General features: G+C 39.4%; 1 protein-coding gene across 2 annotated transcripts; it reads left to right on the top strand.

Moving 5' to 3' along the window:
• The first annotated feature begins 1,841 nt into the window (after window positions 1-1,841).
• On the top strand, window positions 1,842-17,183 carry LOC135237791 (deoxyribonuclease-1-like). Of its 2 annotated transcripts, XM_064305244.1 has the most exons (10): window positions 1,842-2,278; window positions 4,436-4,622; window positions 5,098-5,216; window positions 8,365-8,453; window positions 9,425-9,511; window positions 10,732-10,844; window positions 12,910-13,022; window positions 13,755-13,912; window positions 14,239-14,335; window positions 14,600-17,183. In XM_064305244.1, the coding sequence occupies exons 3-10, from the start codon at window positions 5,136-5,138 to the stop codon at window positions 14,804-14,806; spliced, it is 945 nt and encodes a 314-aa protein (XP_064161314.1). In that variant the 5' UTR covers window positions 1,842-2,278; window positions 4,436-4,622; window positions 5,098-5,135; the 3' UTR covers window positions 14,807-17,183. The 2 variants fall into 2 exon arrangements, with proteins under 2 accessions (XP_064161314.1, XP_064161313.1); XM_064305243.1 differs by lacking the exon at window positions 4,436-4,622 and having other exon boundaries at window positions 1,843-2,278.
• Window positions 17,184-18,073: the final 890 nt, after the last annotated feature.

Below are 18,073 nucleotides of genomic sequence, written 5' to 3'. Positions count from 1 at the left end.
AAAAATTCAAATATGAATTTCAAATACATATATTCAAGATACTATCCATCCGTGAGTCTGTGCGGATTGAGCATGTATCTTCTGTCTGTGTCTCTGATCGTATGGGGTAGTACATGAAAAAGATCTTGACCACTCATTGTTACATACACCGGCAAACATTGCACAAAGACGCACATAAGTTTTTGGAATGTGTTACATCTGCAGTGTGGAAGCTTAAAATGCCCCCTTGAAGAAAACCTTTATTTAACTTAGATTTTATATAAATCTCAAAGGCAGCCCCATGGTCTTTCCTTGTTTTAAAAGAACCAACATGAAACATGATTTTAATATTGTTATATTATATGGCACTTTTGTTATGAAGAAAACTGAAAGCATTTTACAGTGGAGAGGAAGTTCACTCTCTGGGTGATGCACGGCAGCCATTTTACACCAGAACACCCATCACACCTCATAAGAGGTGGAGAGGGATGGAATTATTAAATTAGTTCACCTGGAAGATGATCAGGTAACAAGACTGAGTGAGCCAATTTGTGAAGTACACAAATTCATCAGCCTGTGCTATGGCTTTTTAATCTGTATTTAATCTTTCATGAACAGATTGAGTCAGGGCTTAAATTTGATGTCTCATTTTAATCTGAAATACAGATTGGATCATCAGTAATATGTATTTACCTGTAAATAAAAATAAATAAGTAAGCTGTAAATAAGGAGCTTTTTGTGTCAGGCTTCAGCCAGACTTTCAATCACCCTTCATACTGAATGCCTCAGCTGATATTCCTGATAATAGAAAAACATATTTACAAATTTGGGTTTGGGTTAGTTACTTGTCTTCTATGTAATATCCATTTACTCCTGGTATTTATCCATGATTTGTATTTTTTTAAAATTCAGTCTCTTTCAAGTCAGCCTGGAATTTAAAAGCCAACAGAAGAGATCATTCCATGAAAGTCTTGAGGGGAAATTGTTTGCAACAGTGAACAGTTGTCTGAATGTAGGGCTCACAGTGAGCTGACAGGAAGTTGAGGGTGAACTGTGTTTGAAGTCTGCAAACGCCACAATGAGGTCTGAAATTGAGAGCACAACAGTTTTACACCCTTCGCTCTTAAAGGCTTCAGCAAACCATTTCTGTAAATTATAACTGCGCAATACACATAAAGTTGACCTCTCCAGAGGCGGGGAGGTGGACGGTGGCAGGAAGAAGAAAAAAAGAAGTTCAGAGCACAATCAGCAAAACTGTTTAAATGTTTAAACTGTGAGCACGGCCTGTTTGCTTTGGGGCCTCATAATTTTAGCAGATCCAACTATTCACACTGAACTGTATGCTTAAATACGCCAGGGATGAGCAGCATTGAAAATAAAAGGATTTGAGGTGTGTATTTGCATATATGGATGTATTTCAGTTTCATATCTCTGTACCCCCTGAGCACCCTACACCTTCATCATTTTGACTGCTCTTTATAGATATTGTAAAAATGTAAATTCATGCATTCTTGCCCATGCCTGCATGTAATGTTTGGTTATGGCAATGTAAATAAACTAAGCAAAATTATTTGTGTCTTCTCATCAGGGGCATGCTTTTAATGTTTATAATGAGGTTGCTTCTGGGATAAGTCCTGACCAATAAAATGCATTTAATTGGATATAAAATTTTGGATGAGAAGAATAGCTTATCGAGAGAAAGGAAAATAGTACGTATCAGGTTGTATTCGTTTGAATGGCTGCCAAGCACGCATAACGTTTGACTGGCACTAGTGTAAGCTTACCAGGGAGATAAGTGTGTTCTCGCTTACGAGCAAGTTCCCTGTAACTAACAATGTTTTGACTCAGCCTCAAAAAGATAAAAGAGGAAGGACCCAGAATTCACTAGGCAGCTGTGAATTCAAGCCATTAAGTTCTATATTTCAAAAGCAATTTTTAAATTATTGATACGGAAAACCATACAAGGTATGCAAAGTTAGATAATACCGCCTATAAGGCAGATAAAAGATAAAGGCTGTGGAAACCACAAGAGGCGGGTGATTAAAATACAACAACAAAAATGTAAATGAGAGGGAGAGAACGAGCGAGAGAAAGAGCTGAAGACTGAAAGAGAGCGCATATGAGCGAGAGAGAGCGAGAAAGAGGGGCTGTTCTCTTCAGCCAATAAGGTGGATGGAAACAGGTAACAGAGATACAGCAGACATCAAGATTTTCAGGATTTACCCTCGGGGCTGTTTTTAATTTCTGTTCATTGTTCACTGACTGGACTACCCTTTACTTCCTGAGTCATCATTTAACGGTAAGGGATTTGCTATTTTTAAGTTTATAGTTTCCTAACAGGTTTGTGTTTAGTTTCTTTAGACTTTTAATTTCTATGGTAACACAGGTGTGCACAAACAGAAGCAAGGGCTTTAGAGGTCACTCATATCTAGTAAAAAAGCTGGGAAATACATTTCAAAGCAGAACCGTCATTTCTGCCTCAGTCCGTTCTAGCCCTTTTGAGTGAGCTAAAGATGTGAGCTGCGGCTTTGCACATTGAAAAGGACGAGAATATCAGCCTGCGTGTCATCTGAGAAACTGCGTTTTCTGTTGTTTGTTCTTTGACTGCTTTCTGTTATATGGCAGATCTGAACATGCCAGGCAGCAGCTGCAAGACTTTTCTTTTCAGGAACCAAGCACTGTGTTCCAAACCTCATGCTTCTGTTGCATCAGGCAGCAGGTGTGGAAGTGAAACACAATGAAGTAATGAAGTGCGTTCCAAGTTCGAGAACATAACAAGGCAAGAAATTGAGATTTCACTAGAAGTTCTCTTAGTGTTCTTGGGAGGACTAAAAAACAAAGTGCACTTCGAAGAAAACTTTTCCATGCTTTCCCTTCTCAGTAGCCATTGCGTTTTCTGCTCTGTATTTGAAGGTGAAAATGAATTTTTCACTCAGCCAAGAAATTTGTTGAAATATATTTTAGAATAGATTTTAGTATATTTTATATAAAAAAATCATTTTAGAATATATATACTTACATCGAAGTATATTTATACTGAAGTATATTTATACTGAAGTGTATTTTAGAATAAAAGAAGTATATTTTATTTGCAGATTTTTGATTTTTGTGTTTATTTCTTGTTATGGTAAGAGGTCAGTTGTGGTGATGTGAAAGTACAAATGCATTTCAAACTGAACAGATTTTAAGCGTTCTTACGCTCGATACCTGTAGAACACAGGACACAAGTGTACAGTTTTGAACACAGGCACAGAAACTGAACCAGACAGGGAAGTACTCTGTCTGGGAGGCCAAACTGTGCGGTCAGCCTTGCTGTCTGATGCCATGCCTTGATCAGTCGCCATTTTCTTATTCATGAGCATTTTTCCTCAGTACACTAAGTACCGCCCTCTGGACTTTAAAATCATTGCTGAATTATATTTACTTGTCCTCAGATATCACATCAGTGGGCGTAAGGACAGAGTGAGCGCCTTTCTCAGTTTGTCATTTGTAATGAGGCTGTGCTAGCGATAAGCATCGTGGTTAATTATTGCAACCGTCTACAGGAAGTACAGAGTCCCAGCAACTGTAGAGTCATTACGGCAACCCAGCACCAGAGCAGGCTTTTTTTCCCACGCTTTGCTATGGTGTAATAAATTATCCATTTTCTTTACTGCACTTTATTATTTGTATTCTTATAATTGTTAAAGTTAATAGTACAGTACTTTTTGTAAATTTTCGAACACGGCCACCTTTACTACGGACATCAATATAAATGATGCATCTGAACGTTGGTTCCATTGTCTTGAATGTGGTTTTGCTTGGTATTGAATGTCAGTCTTGTCATACATTAAATTCTTGTGAAGATAATTCCTCAAAATGATTGTCATACCAAATTCCTTTTAATGGATTTACAGCAGAGATGTCAGAGTTAAGTAAACTTTACCTTTGCTTTATACAAGTACAAAAGTGATTAAATGTATTCTATTACAGTTAATAGTACCATATCATAATTAATTTTAAACTGGACAGTTTGCTTGTAGAGAAGTATTATTTTGTCTATGAAACATTTGTAATCTTTTTTTTTTAATGCTAGAAACTAATATTGTGTTGGAAAATATTTATAAAATACAGACAGTCCAAAATTTGTGGAGCCTTAAGGCGCCAACCAAGTTTCTTTTGCATAACATAAATGAGATCATCCAACACAGAAACCTCACAGAAGAGAAAATATTTATCATTCCACATCAGCTCAAATAAAAAATGAGTGTAGTATTTTTAGTAGTAATATTTTTGTTCATTCTTATTTTATTTTTATTTATGGTTTTTTACATTCAAAGTAGGGACAAGGGACAAGACATTATTATAAAAGCATACAAATTGAAACAATACAACACAATATCACGCAGTATAATACTGGAGGGAGTGGGGGAGGGGGGCTTTTCTTTCTTATTTTAAAATTGATATCCATTCACAGCCACCCGATCCAGTTAACTGTGCCTTAAAGCTGTGACCTGGCACTGGCTGAAAGATTGGAATAAACTCAAGAAGCGTGCTGCTTAAATCTCTGCAGTGGCATGTCATGAGGCTTGAGACAGAAAGAGAAATGAAAACATCCTCCAAGCCAAACTGTTTCTCCTGTGGAGGATACGGATAAAGAAAAAGTAAGTGTGGAATGTAGGCTTCAAGCCCAGACACAGCCATATTTACATTACAGGCATTTAGCAGACGTTCTTATCCAGAGCGACTTACATTGTATCCAGTTATACAGCTGGATATATACTGAAGCAATGCAGGTTAAGTACCTTGCTCAAGGGTACAACGGCAGTGTCCTACCAGGGAATCGAACCTGCGACCTTTAGGTTACAAACCAACTCCTCCTAGCAAAATTTACATCAAAACAGCAGATGACTATTTTTAACTTCAGGAGAAGCAGTAGTAGGTACAGTAAAAGAGGCCACAAGGACCAAAATAAATGACAAACTTGTATACTCTATTCATACACTGTACTTACAGATTGGTTAACTTCATTTCTGAATTATCACTTGCTCCAAAAACTATTGTTGGCTAACTAAAGAACTTGCATTGTGAAAAATGTCCTTTTCATGCGTTTTGTTGTTGTTGTTTATCATTCATCAGGGAATACTTGATTTGTCAGGGAGACTCAACGGTCAGTCATGAAAGTGGCATCTTTCAACATCCAGAGGTTCGGGGAGAATAAAGTGTCAGACGGAAAGATTGTCTCCACTCTCGTCAAGGTGATTATTGTTGGTAAAGACGAGCCGTGATTGATCAGAAGTGCATCCTGATCATTTTTATCCCTGTGCAGTCAAAATCATAATTTTTAATAGCTATGAAGAAAAGGCCAATACAATAATATTAAACCTGTTTCATTCCATTGATTTTTATCCTGACAATAACAAAATTATTATACTGCTGCTCACGACAAAAGAATTTAGTATTGGTCATTTGGAGACCATATTTATTGTGTAATTGACATGGCTTTTTATGTGTTAAGCATTTATATGTTAAATGAGTTTTTTCATCCTGAAAATAACTAAGTTATTGTACTGCTCAGGACAGAAAGATGTGGTATTAGTCATTTGGAGACCATGTTTATTGTGTAATTAACACAGCATTTATATGTTAAGCATTCTGCCATCAGTGGGGTGCCATCAGTTGCCAACTTCTGATTGGCGGTCCATTAAGTGTATATATGTGTTTAGAACTGACTTTACATCAAAATGTTATTTCGCTGCTTATGAATTTGAAAAAAAGTAGAAACCTTGTGGCTTAAAAACATTTCTAATACAAGAATAAAGTTGTTATGCAGTATTCAAGAGAAGTTATCCTTTTGTATGATATATGGGTGTTTTAATGAAAGAGAAACATTATGAAATGCACCACAAGCTTACAGTTGGTGCTCACTTCCATGACAAAAAGAACAACATTTCCAATATATGGAAATATATTTCTTAAAAGAGAATGCATTTATAGAATATTTGATTTTAGGTTATGATATATCTTTAGCTTTACACTCAATGGCCACTTTATTAGGTATACTTGCTTGTTAATACAAATGCTCCTCCAAACAGCGAATCATGCAGATGCAACTCAAAGCATGCCGACATTGAGGTTCAGTTGTGATGTGAACAAACATTACAATGATCTAAGAGACTTATGGTATGACTAGTGGTGCCAGACACAGTGTGGTGTTTCCAGAATCTCAGAAATAGTTGCCCTGTTGGGATTTTCATGCACTACAGACTCCGGAGTTCTCAGGGAATGGTGCGTTAAACAAAAAACATCCAGGCAGCTCTGTGGGCAAAAACACCTTGTTAATCACAGGAGGACTCGCTAAAGCTAATAGAAAGGCCACAAATGTTCAAATAACAGCCATTTACTGCAGTGGTGTGCAGAAGGGCATCTCTGAATGCACAACACATCAAACCTTGAAGCGGGTGGGCTACAGCAGCAGAAAACCGTGACAGGTTTCACTCCTGTCAGAAGTAAGAACAGGAAGTTGAGGCTACAGTGGGTATGTGGTCACCAAAATTGGATGACTGAAGACTGCAAAAATGTTGCCTAGTCTGACAAATCTTAATTTCTGCTGTGAAAAGCAAATGGTAGAGTCAGAATATGGCGTAAACAGCATTGATCCATGAATCCATCCTGCCTTGTGTAAATGCTACAGGCTGGTGGTGGTGGTGGTGTCATGGTGAGGGGAATGTTTTCTTTGCATACATTAGGCCCCTTGAGGATCATTTGAATGCCACGTCATACCTAAGCATTGTTGCTGACCATGTGCTTCCCTACAGTATTACCTTTCTCAAATGGACACTTCCAGCAGGATAGTGCACCGTTTCACAAAGAATGCATCAGCTTTAGTTGGTTCCAGAAACATAATAATGACTTCAGTTTACTGCAGTGGCCTGCACAGTTCCCAGGTCTCAAGTAGAGCACTTTGGGATGAGGTGGAACGGGAGGTTTTCATGAATGTGTGACTGAAAATTCTGCAGGATCTGTATGATGCTATGGAGTCTGCATGGACTGAAATCCCAGAGGAATGTTTCCAGGACCGTGTTGAATCCATGCTGTAAAGAACAGGACCTTGTTGAATCTGTGCTCTGAAGAACAGGACCTTGTTGAATCCATGCTGTAAAGAATAGGACCTTGTGGAATCCATCCTGTAAAGAACAGGACCTTGTGCAATCTATGCCGTAAAGAACAATACCTTGTTGATCCAGGCTCAAGTAGAGCACGGACCTTGTGGATTCATATGCGTAAAGAACAATACCATTGTTGAATCATGGAAAGCAGATCTGGTGAATCCATGGTAACAAGACCTTATTGAATCCATGCTGTAAAGAACAGGACCTTGTTGAATCCATGCCGTAAAGAACAGGACTGTGTTGAATTCATGCCATAAAGAACAGGACCTTGTTGAATCCGCGCCGTAAAGAACAATACCTTGTTGAATCTATGCTGTAAAGGACAGGACCTTGTGGAATCTATGCCGTAAAGAACAATACCTTGTTGAATCCATGCCGGAAAGAACAAGATCTTGTTGAATCCATGCCGTAAAAAACAAGACCTTATTGAATCCATGCTGTAAAGAACAGGACCTTGTTGAATCTATGCTGTAAAGAACAGTACCTTGTTGAATCCATGCCGTAAAGAACAGGACCTTGTTGAATCCATGCCGTAAAGAACAGGACCTTGTTGATTCCATGCCGTAAAGAACAGGACCTTGTGGAATCCATGCCGTAAAGAACAGGACTGTGTTGAATCCATGCCGTAAAGAACAGGACCTTGTTGAATCCATGCCGTAAAGAACAGGACCTTGTGGAATCTGTGCCGTAAAGAACAGTACCTTGTGGAATCCATGCCGTAAAGAACAGTACCTTGTGGAATCCATGCCGTAAATAACAGGACCTTGTGGAATCCATGCCATAAAGAACAAGACCTTGTGGAATCCATGCCGTAAAGAATTCAGACTGTTCTGGAGGTAAAAGGGGGGTCTGTCCTACCCGGTACTAGTTAGATGTACCTTATAAAGTGGCCACTGAGAGTACATCTTACTGTATAGCATTACTGATATGATACTGCAGTATATATGAGATATTACAAGAAAATATAATAACAATATAACACAACATATGCAAATTACCATACATTTTTCATGCATTTACCATGTGCATAAAATTGTACTTTATTGTACCATGCAAAGCACCAATGTGTATTTTTCATACATTTTATGTAATGTATGAACTTTTTAATCTGTCCCTAATACACCCTCCTGTATTTATTTTTATCTGATTACATTTTACAGATTAATATATATACTTATACAGTGGGCTTGTACAGTGGCTGAATGCACACTTTGTCCCTCCTCTTGCCTCCCAGATTGTATCCCGTTATGGAATCATCCTGATCCTGGAGGTGGTCGACGCCAAAGGAACAGCCATGAGGAAATTTCTTCAGGAGCTGAATAAGTGAGGGTTCCCACAGATTTACACTCAGCTCCATATTCCTAATGCTTCCTGATTTACACTCAGGTCCATATTCCTAATGCTGCTTGATTTACACTCAGCTCCATATTCCTAATGCTTCCTGATTTACACTCAGCTCCATATTCCTAATGCTTCCTGATTTACACTCAGCTCCATATTCCTAATGCTTCCTGATTTACACTCAGCTCCATATTCCTAATGCTGCCTGATTTACACTCAGCTCCATATTCCTAATGCTTCCTGATTTACACTCAGCTCCATATTCCTAATGCTGCCTGATTTACACTCAGCTCCATATTCCTAATGCTGCCTGATTTACACTCAGCTCCATATTCCTAATGCTGCCTGATTTACACTCAGCTCCATATTCCTAATGCTGCCTGATTTACACTCAGCTCCATATTGTCAAATAGAGGACCTCTGTAATGTTCTATCTCCCTTATGAAAAACAGAAGCTCTAAGTCTGTTCTTTGAGACCTGAGCCATTCCAGCTGACAGGAAAGGGGACTTTTCGCTCAGTGTATATCTTCTCTTCTCATCAGTCACCCCATATCCAGCTGCATGTAAATCAGACCAGGGTGAAATATTCCTTTGAAATTTGATTGGTAATGGGTGAAAACTGTTTATTTTATAATTGCCATTAATCTGCAGCAATTATTCTGGTCACTAAAGGGTTAAAGTATATCAGATATTTATTTGATCTTATGTGAAGTATTTTTCAGTCAGTCTATCCATTTTCCAATACCAGATGAGTTTAACTTGTGGATAATGATCCTGTCTGAAGCAATCACAATTCATACTTAGCTTCCTTCTGGTCCATCAGTGACAAAATATGTTCATTCTGAACATTCACACTCCAAAATCCAAAGTACTATAAGTCACAGTGTATGCCAGCAGTAGAGAGTTGCCATCTTTAAAAATGCTGATCATGTCTTTTTCTCATTATTTTTCAGGGCCAATAAAATGCATCCCTACAAAATGGTGATGAGCTCACGGCTTGGCCGGAAATCCTACAAAGAGCAGTTCATGTTCCTCTACCGGTATTTCATTCATATTTTACATGACAAGCTTACATGAAGATCATCACTAGTCAGTACAATGTATCACAAAGTAATGGAGAAGAACCCGAGGGTGGCCATTTCAGTGCCTGTTTTCTACTCAGTGCTACACGTAGGCCGAGGTGCGGTTCTAACCCAGATTGCACTGTACTGTTGGATTGTGTTCCATTGTACCTCTCTCACTATGGAAACAAGACGCTGAAAAAGTACTGTCCAGATTGTAGCCTGAAGTATACTGTATTTCCACAGGATACTCAATGTGAAAAAATAATACACAGTACTTCAGTTTACCTGAACTGTAATTATATAAACTTGATTTATACTTCAAGTATGCAAAGGTAGTAAATAGAAGGGATGTGCAGAGATGTCAGAATCTGCATCTAGGTTTGTTTAACAAACAAATTATTTTTATCTGTATTCTGATATAAAGCAGGAAGTAGGCGTGGCAAAAACTGGAATCTGTGTGTACAGAATGCTTAACGTACACCAGCATATTAATTGTTGTGCTATCAAAACATCCTGGTGCAGCAGCATAACAGCACCAGCTGGTGAACAGGGCCATAACGCTCGGCCGAAGTTTGGAGGAGAGATCACGAGGGCTTGCACTGGTAACTGTGTAGCCTCTCGAGTGAGGAAGGGGTGGATTCTCCTGATGCTGTGTAGGGAGAATCTGCATACTGGGTGGGTACTGTAATGTGCTCAGAGAAGCTCAGCTTGTCCTCCAGGGTCACACCGAGATTCTCAGCTGAGTGGAAGGGAGACACTTGAGCCGGTGACAGTGACTGAAGCATCGATAAGTGGGGAACCCTTTGTCAGTCAGTAGTTTGGCACATTTTCAGATTGCCTATTTGTTTGAACAGATCTTTTTATTATAATTTTTTTTATCTCCCTTGGGTGAATTCTCTAGCATCACTCCATACCTGGAAGGCCGGAGTGTGTTTGTTGGTTTTGTTCCAACCCAACAAATTATTTTGACTTATGGGTAACCTTCACCCTAAACAGCTCTGCTGGTTCACTCTTATATCAGACCACAGAAAAAGATTTTCACCAGGGACACATGTGCAAACTGCAGTTTGTAGTTCACAACTTTGTGAAACATCAAATGGCATCAAAGCCAGAGGCAGAACATTGCGTTCAGCACAGGATACAAGAAATTTGGAGGGCCAACGAAATGTTTGGTGAGTGCTGTGTTTGTCTAACAGAGCGGACCTGGTGACGCTGACGGACACCTACCAGTATGAGGACAATCAGAAGGGGGACGAGGACGCCTTCGCCAGGGAACCCTACATCCTGCGCTTTACCTGCCTGGACACAGGTGAGCCTCTCCTGCACTGTCCGGCTCTCAAAGAAAACGGATAGTTTCATGCTGGGTGATGTACATAATAAAATCAATGTAACAAAAGTCATGGAATTTCTGCTTGTAACTGAGAGGTTGCAGGTTTGAATCCCAGATGAGGTTATTGTAGCCTTGACCATGTTACTAAAATTTCTCCAGTATATACAGTTCTATAAATTGATAGTATATAAAAATGTGTGCAGTATAAGTAGGCTTTGGATTTGGGCATGAATAAATATTGATATATATATATTTATACAAGGTGATTTAAATAAATGTGTACTATTCAACAGAAATTATTAATGACTATTACTTGATGTTACCCATAGGTGGTTATATTCATAAACACCATGTGGAGTGAAGGAAAACCATTTCTGAAACATTGTCATGTCCTCCACCTGAAGTTAGAGAATAGAGTTTATTTAGAAACAGCATTGGGAGTTTTTGGGAGTATTGAGTCGAGGGAGCATGAGTTCACACAAAGGTTTTAGAGGTCATTTCCATAAAAATAACTTTTGCATGCTCTTTGGAAATAATTTTTTTGGGTTATGTTTAAACTACAGCTACTTGTATTTTCATAGCCATAAGATTATGATTACACATTGTGACTTAGCTCATGTATTCTATGTATATATGTACTTCCATTGGCTGGCTTAATGTCTTTTTATGACAAGTGCCACGTGCATGTAGTTATGCTAAGCACGATAATGCAAAGCACACTGGTTATGAAGACAAATGTAATCCTAAATGTGCAGCCAGATTCTGATTGCTCCATCAACATAGGTTCTGTTGTATCACTCCTGCATGCTTCTTTCTCAACAAACACAAATCATGCTTCTTTCTCAAAGACACAAAGTGTGCTTCTTTCTCAATGACACACAGCATCCTTCTTTCTCAAAGACACACAGCATCCTTCTTTCTCAAAGACACACAGCATGCTTCTTTACTCTCTTTATGAAGCAGGGCCTGGATGCATATGGATTCAAATTAAGGGTATTTATATAGTACATGTCTAACACTGTAAGTTTAAAACTGACCACAGTGATGTACGTATGGTAGATATGACAGCACTTCTTACAGGATTCATACTTCAAATAGCAGGTCTTTGCTTTAGATGCCCAGGAACACAGGAAGGGAGAGAGAGAATGAGGGAGGAAAGGAGGGCGAGAGTGAGGGAGAGGGGGAGGGAGAGAGGGAGAGATGAATGGAGGGAGAGATGGAGAGGAAGGGAAGGAGAGAGGGAGAGAGGAATGGAGGGAGAGAGGAAGGGAAGGAGAGAAGGAGAGAGGAATGGAGAGGGAGAGAGGAAGGGAAGGAGAGAGGGAGAAAGGAATGGAGGGAGAGATGGAGAGAGAGAGAGGAAAGGAAGTAAAGAGGGAGGTAGGCTTGCCACAGTGCATGGGTCACAGTGCAGTCTGGTCCCAGACTCTGAGCAAGGGCCCAGGCTGACCACACTCCTCTCCCTGCAGGAGGGTCATTGTGTGGTCCAGTGCAGTGCGCAAGTATTTAGACAGTGACACAATTGGTTTGGCAAATCCAATCTGCTGGAGTACAGAGCCAAAACAACAGAAATTGTGTCACTGGCCAAATACTTAAACACTGTGCTGTATCTCAAGTTCCAGGAGAAAGCTCCTGTTGGGGGAGAATTTTAGTGCAGGGTGTTGCATTTGTATTTTCTTTTCTGTCGACTCTGAAAAATGAACACAGGATCAACAAAGGACAAGAGTATATAAATAAATATACAACACCCTGCACGAGAATTCTCCCACAACAGGTGCTTTCTCCTCTGATTCTTAAAACTACCATGGCAAGGATAAACTAATTAGCATCATATGGTAATCCTATGTTTATGACACTGAATGAGGCAGTTTAAGAAAGACATTGTTCAGTGAATCTGGTGAGCCTGTAATTCTGTACAAACAGAACTATTACATATTTGTATCTGTTGATGATACCATGCCTGGATTTATACAGGATAAGTGCCCTGCCCCCTTCTGGGGATTAGGAACAAGCCTCCATCAGATCTGGACATGTGTGTTCACAGTGCTGAAGGACCTGGTGTTGATCCCCGTGCACACCAAGCCTGAGGACTCAGAGAAGGAGCTGGACGAGCTGTACGACGTCTTTCTGACCGTGAAGGAGAAGTGGAAGACTGATGTGAGTGGGGAACTGGCTCTCATGCAGAGCAAGAGTTTGAATCCCGTTTCTACTGGCTACAACAACTGCAGATGTCGTCTAAATCATTTCCTAGCCTCCGCACCAGAGAACGTTTTACCGTTGTGCTGTAAGCACTTGTCAATAGACTTCTGATGTATGCCGATGGGTATAAATAGTGCAGTGACTGGTTAGATATGTTTAATCACATCTACGCATCTAAACCATGGTTATTTTTAGCATTCTATTTTATTGTTTGCTTTAGTTATTATTGTTGACACCCACTTGATTTGGAACAAATATGATATAATTTTTAAACAACCTGCTGTTTGTCAATCCAGTCCTTATTTTTTTAGGCTTGTTTGGGTGTAGCCTACATTTAATTCAAGTATTAAATGAATAAAAAAAATGTGTATACGTATATATTTAAATATGTACATATGCTAATTTTATGGATAGGTTTTAAAAATAAATGTCAGAGATGGTAAATGGACTGCATTTATATAGCGCTTTTATCCAAAACGCTTTACAATTGATGCCTCTCATTCGCCAGAGCAGTTAGTGGTTAGGGGTCTTGCTCAAGAACACTTCGACACGCCCAGGGCGGGGTTTGAACCGGCAACCCTCCAACTGCCAGACAATCGGTCTTACCTCCTGAGCTATGTCTCCCCTATGCTGGATGCTGGATGAGGAAGTAAGTAGTGTTTTGCTTGCATGCTGTCACATCTCTCATAGGACATTATGATTCTTGGAGACTTCAATGCAGATGGTGCCTATGTGTCCAAGAAGAAGATGAAAAAAATCAGGATCCGCAGTGACACAAACTTCCATTGGCTGATCGGGGATGATGTAGACACTACTGCCAATACAGGAAATGACCACACCTATGACAGGTAGCCAGGGCATCAAAAGGATGATCTGGTTTTACATTGGGATGAATGAATGAATGAATGAAAACATTTATTGCCCCAAAGGGAACTTGCTTTACACAATGCCTAGCACAATGGCCATGTAAATACACACATAAAAACATGAAATAACATTGTAGTGTAGACAACACATGAACAAACACACTCACGCACTTAAGAAATGTGGTAAGTAACAGTCATAAACAGTAGTTGGGCATGTTGCAAAGTTCAATATATATTTTGTGCAGCTATATTATACACAACTATAACCTCTGAAGACATGCTTTGTTAATTGAATATGTCTTGTTCAGGATCGTCGTTTATGGAGATGATATGTTGGAAGCCATAGTACCAAACTCAGCCCAGCCATTCGATTTCCCCCAAGCCTATGGCCTGACAGAAGACATGGTGAGCTGCCAAAATTCTGTTATAAACAACCTTATCAGACCCAAGATCCTTTTAAAAAAAAGAAAGCAAGCTTTAATGGTGAGGCCAAGTGGAGAAGGGATATCATAAAGAGGCTGATCTAGGATCAGGCGAAACTGATCCTGGATTAGCATGTCTGCTCTGAGACTATGCATAAAGCCGTTCCCCCTGAACAGGCTGAAATAATGTGAAAATCTGCTCACTCAGCTACACTTCAAGCATAATCTTAACCTCTGTGTGATTCAGGCTCTGAGTATAAGTGACCACTACCCTGTGGAAGTGACGCTGAAAAGCACCGAGACAAAAAAGAAGAGAGAAAGCCCCCCACTGAACCCCAAACCAGTGGAAAAAGCCAGGGCAAAGAAGAGGAGAGAAAGCCCCCCACTGAACCCCAAACCTGTGGAAAGAGTCACGAGAGGAAGAGGAAGGCCAAAGAGCAATGCAGCAGTTTAGCATAAAGAGCAATGCAGCGGTTTAGCATAAAGAGCAATGTAGCGGTTTAGCATAAAGAGCAATGTAGCGGTTTAGCATAAAGAGCAATGTAGCAGTTTAGCATAAAGAGCAATGTAGCGGTTTAGCATAAAGAGCAATGTAGCGGTTTAGCATAAAGAGCAATGTAGCAGTTTAGCATAAAGAGCAATGTAGCGGTTTAGCATAAAGAGGAATGTAGCGGTTTAGCATAAAGAGCAATGTAGCGGTTTAGCATAAAGAGCAATGTAGCGGTTTAGCATAAAGAGCAATGCAGCGGTTTAGCATAAAGAGGAATGTAGTGGTTTAGCATAAAGAGCAATGTAGCGGTTTAGCATAAAGAGCAATGCAGCGGTTTAGCATAAAGAGCAATGTAGCAGTTTAGCATAAAGAGGAATATAGCGGTTTAGCATAAAGAGCAATGCAGCGGTTTAGCATAAAGAGCAATGTAGCGGTTTAGCATAAAGAGCAATGTAGCGGTTTAGCATAAAGAGCAATGTAGCGGTTTAGCATAAAGAGCAATGTAGCGGTTTAGCATAAAGAGCAATGCAGCGGTTTAGCATAAAGAGCAATGCAGCGGTTTAGCATAAAGAGCAATGTAGCAGTTTAGCATAAAGAGCAATGCAGCGGTTTAGCATAAAGAGCAATAAACAGGAATCAGGACTCATGTTCTTTCTCTTTCAGGATGATAAAATATACTCAAAAATTATACGCATTTTTAAAAAATGTTAGAAAACAGTACACATAATATTCCAGAAATGCATTTTTTTGTATAGAGCTTTTTACAAAGGGTATTCTCACAAAGCAGCTTTTCAGAGATCCAGGCCTGAACCCCCAAGGGCATGCTCAGGGTGACAGTGGCAGGGAAGAACTCCCTGGCTGGTAACAGGACGAAACCTTGAGCAGAGCCCATCTGCCACTGGCTGCCAACGGTTCACTGAAACAGGCGGATCACATAATGCATGTCAATGACAATATGTAACTGAAACCAGGAGAAACACATGTACAATTAGGCCTATATTGTGATTTTACCATTCATAAATAACTTTATCCATGATATTGATCCATTTATTTAATGTTCATTTTACTTTTATTTTTTTAGAAATGTGCTAATGCACCCCTTTGTCAACTATCGCTGTTATGCTGATGAGAAACAGTTGTGCATATCTGTTAAACCAAATGATCCCTAAACTCACTCGCACCTGTCTCACTGATATCAACTCGTGCATATCTGTTAAACCAAATGACCCCTAAACTCACTCGCACCTGTCTCACTGATATCAACTCGTGCATATCTGTTAAACCAAATGACCCCTAAACTCACTCGCACCTGTCTCACTGATATCAACTTGTGGATGAGCAAAAACTTTCTAAAGCTACATTAAGAAAAAATAAGAGATTCTCCTTGTAGGGTCGGAAATGAAAAGAGAAAAACTGCCCCAAAGCTTGGCTGTTTGGTTTAACAGTCTAAATCAGAAGTAAGGGACTTTGATTTGATTTCAGACTCTGACCTTAGTTTTAATTCACATTTTAATAAGGTCACTAAGACCTCATTTTCATCCTAGGAACATTGCTAAAGTGAGGCCTTTTTAACTCATAAAGATGCAAAAAAGTGTGTACATGTTTTTATCACAAGAAGACTGCATTACTGTAATTCTCTTTTTTACTGGGCTGCCAAAAAAATCCATGGAAAAATTACAGCTAATTCTGAACACTGTAACAAGAATTTACACAAAAACTAAGAGGACAGGGAACACATAACTCCAGTCCATGCTGCTGTATGTTGGTTACCTATAGCTGTTAGAACTGATTTTATATTTTAGGTCCTTTTACTTCTTTTAAAGCACTTAGCAGCCTAGCACTTTCATATATCACAGATTCCTTATCAATATCCGTGCGAGAGCTCTTATGTCCCCAATGCTTTTTTATACCAAAGGTCTCATACAAAAAACTTGGTGAAACAGCCTTCTGTTTTTACACCCCTAAATTATAGAACACTCTCCCACAAGACCTCAGAATGAAAAGGCTAAAGCCCAATCTCTTTAAGTTGGCTTTTAATGAACCCCTTCAAAGTTTTACTTCTTTTCTAATAATAATAATAATAATTATTATTATTATTATTATTATTATTATTATTTGACATTAATTTTTATTCTTATCATTACTTAACCCCATTCAGCAATTTTATCTGTACTGCTTTTATTTGTATTGACTGTATTTTGAAATGTGTTTTGCATTACCTTACATGGCTTGTATTTATGCTTGACTCATTTATCTCTAACAATTTTATCTGCTTTGAAGTACTTTGAGCTGCTGTCTGTATGAAAGGTGATATATAAATAAAGTTTTATTATTATTATTATTATTATTATTATTATTATTTATTTATTTACTTGTGTTATATAACACTTAGAAATTTATGTAAATGTTATTGACAAATTGAAATTTTTTTAACGAAAGTGGTACGGTTACCTTTTCATCCTTTTAAAAAGGCTTTGCCTCTGGTGATGAGAAGCACTGGACATCTGGCACTAAAACAAAGTCTCCCACAGTAAAATCCCACAAGCACCCATGTACTACTGATAACCCACAGGAATTTCATTCATCAGTTAGTAAGTTGAAGAGGAATACTACGTGAGATGAATACTCTGTGGCTCAATTACTGGCTTTATGTTGGCACAGAAGCTCAGTTTGCAGCTCCCATATATGGCCAGCAGATGGTACTAATGCGCAGTCACATCAGCTCTCCACCACCAATACTCCGAATGCACCCTGGATGTGCCACACTTCCTAATGATGAAAGTTAGCCTTTCAGGGGCTGCTGGATGGCTCATTCGGTTCAGGCACCAGGCTGGATGAGCCTCACAGCCTTGGCTCAGCAGTGACTGTGGCTGGTAGCTCCATCGGGTGAGGTGCTATTGCTGATTGCATCACCCAGGGTACAGGGTAGTTCAGCGGTTCAGGGTCCACGTTTCAATGCTGTAGTGCCCCCTACTGGTGAGCTTCGTTGTGGTTTAAAAAGAAGCAGGCTGGTGACACCACGTGTTTCTGGAAGAGAACCGTGGATGTGTACACAACTCCTGGATTAACAGTGGGGATCAAGAGCACGATTCATAATTGGGCATTCCCAATAAGGAGAGGGAATTGGATATACCCAGCATCGCTTTGGGTGCCTTTTGTTTTTTTCAAGTATAACCCCAGTCGCTGGGTTCATGTTCCATACAAAAGTATACTGAGCGTTAAATGACTGCA

Source organism: Anguilla rostrata, chromosome 13 (assembly GCF_018555375.3).
Source record: "Anguilla rostrata isolate EN2019 chromosome 13, ASM1855537v3, whole genome shotgun sequence".
Classification (NCBI taxonomy): domain Eukaryota; kingdom Metazoa; phylum Chordata; class Actinopteri; order Anguilliformes; family Anguillidae; genus Anguilla; species Anguilla rostrata.
Note: the sequence above shows the minus strand (reverse complement) of the source record. Positions and strands in the feature narration are given on the sequence as shown.

Bases quoted from the DNA above. Each gene is read 5' to 3' on its own strand.
- LOC135237791 (XM_064305244.1), top strand. From the start codon at position 5,136: ATGAAAGTGGCATCTTTCAACATCCAGAGGTTCGGGGAGAATAAAGTG. The intron at 9,512-10,731 runs GTATTTCATTCA...TTTGTCTAACAG, and splicing joins CAGTTCATGTTCCTCTACCG to AGCGGACCTGGTGACGCTGA. The intron at 14,336-14,599 runs GTGAGCTGCCAA...TGTGTGATTCAG, and splicing joins ATGGCCTGACAGAAGACATG to GCTCTGAGTATAAGTGACCA.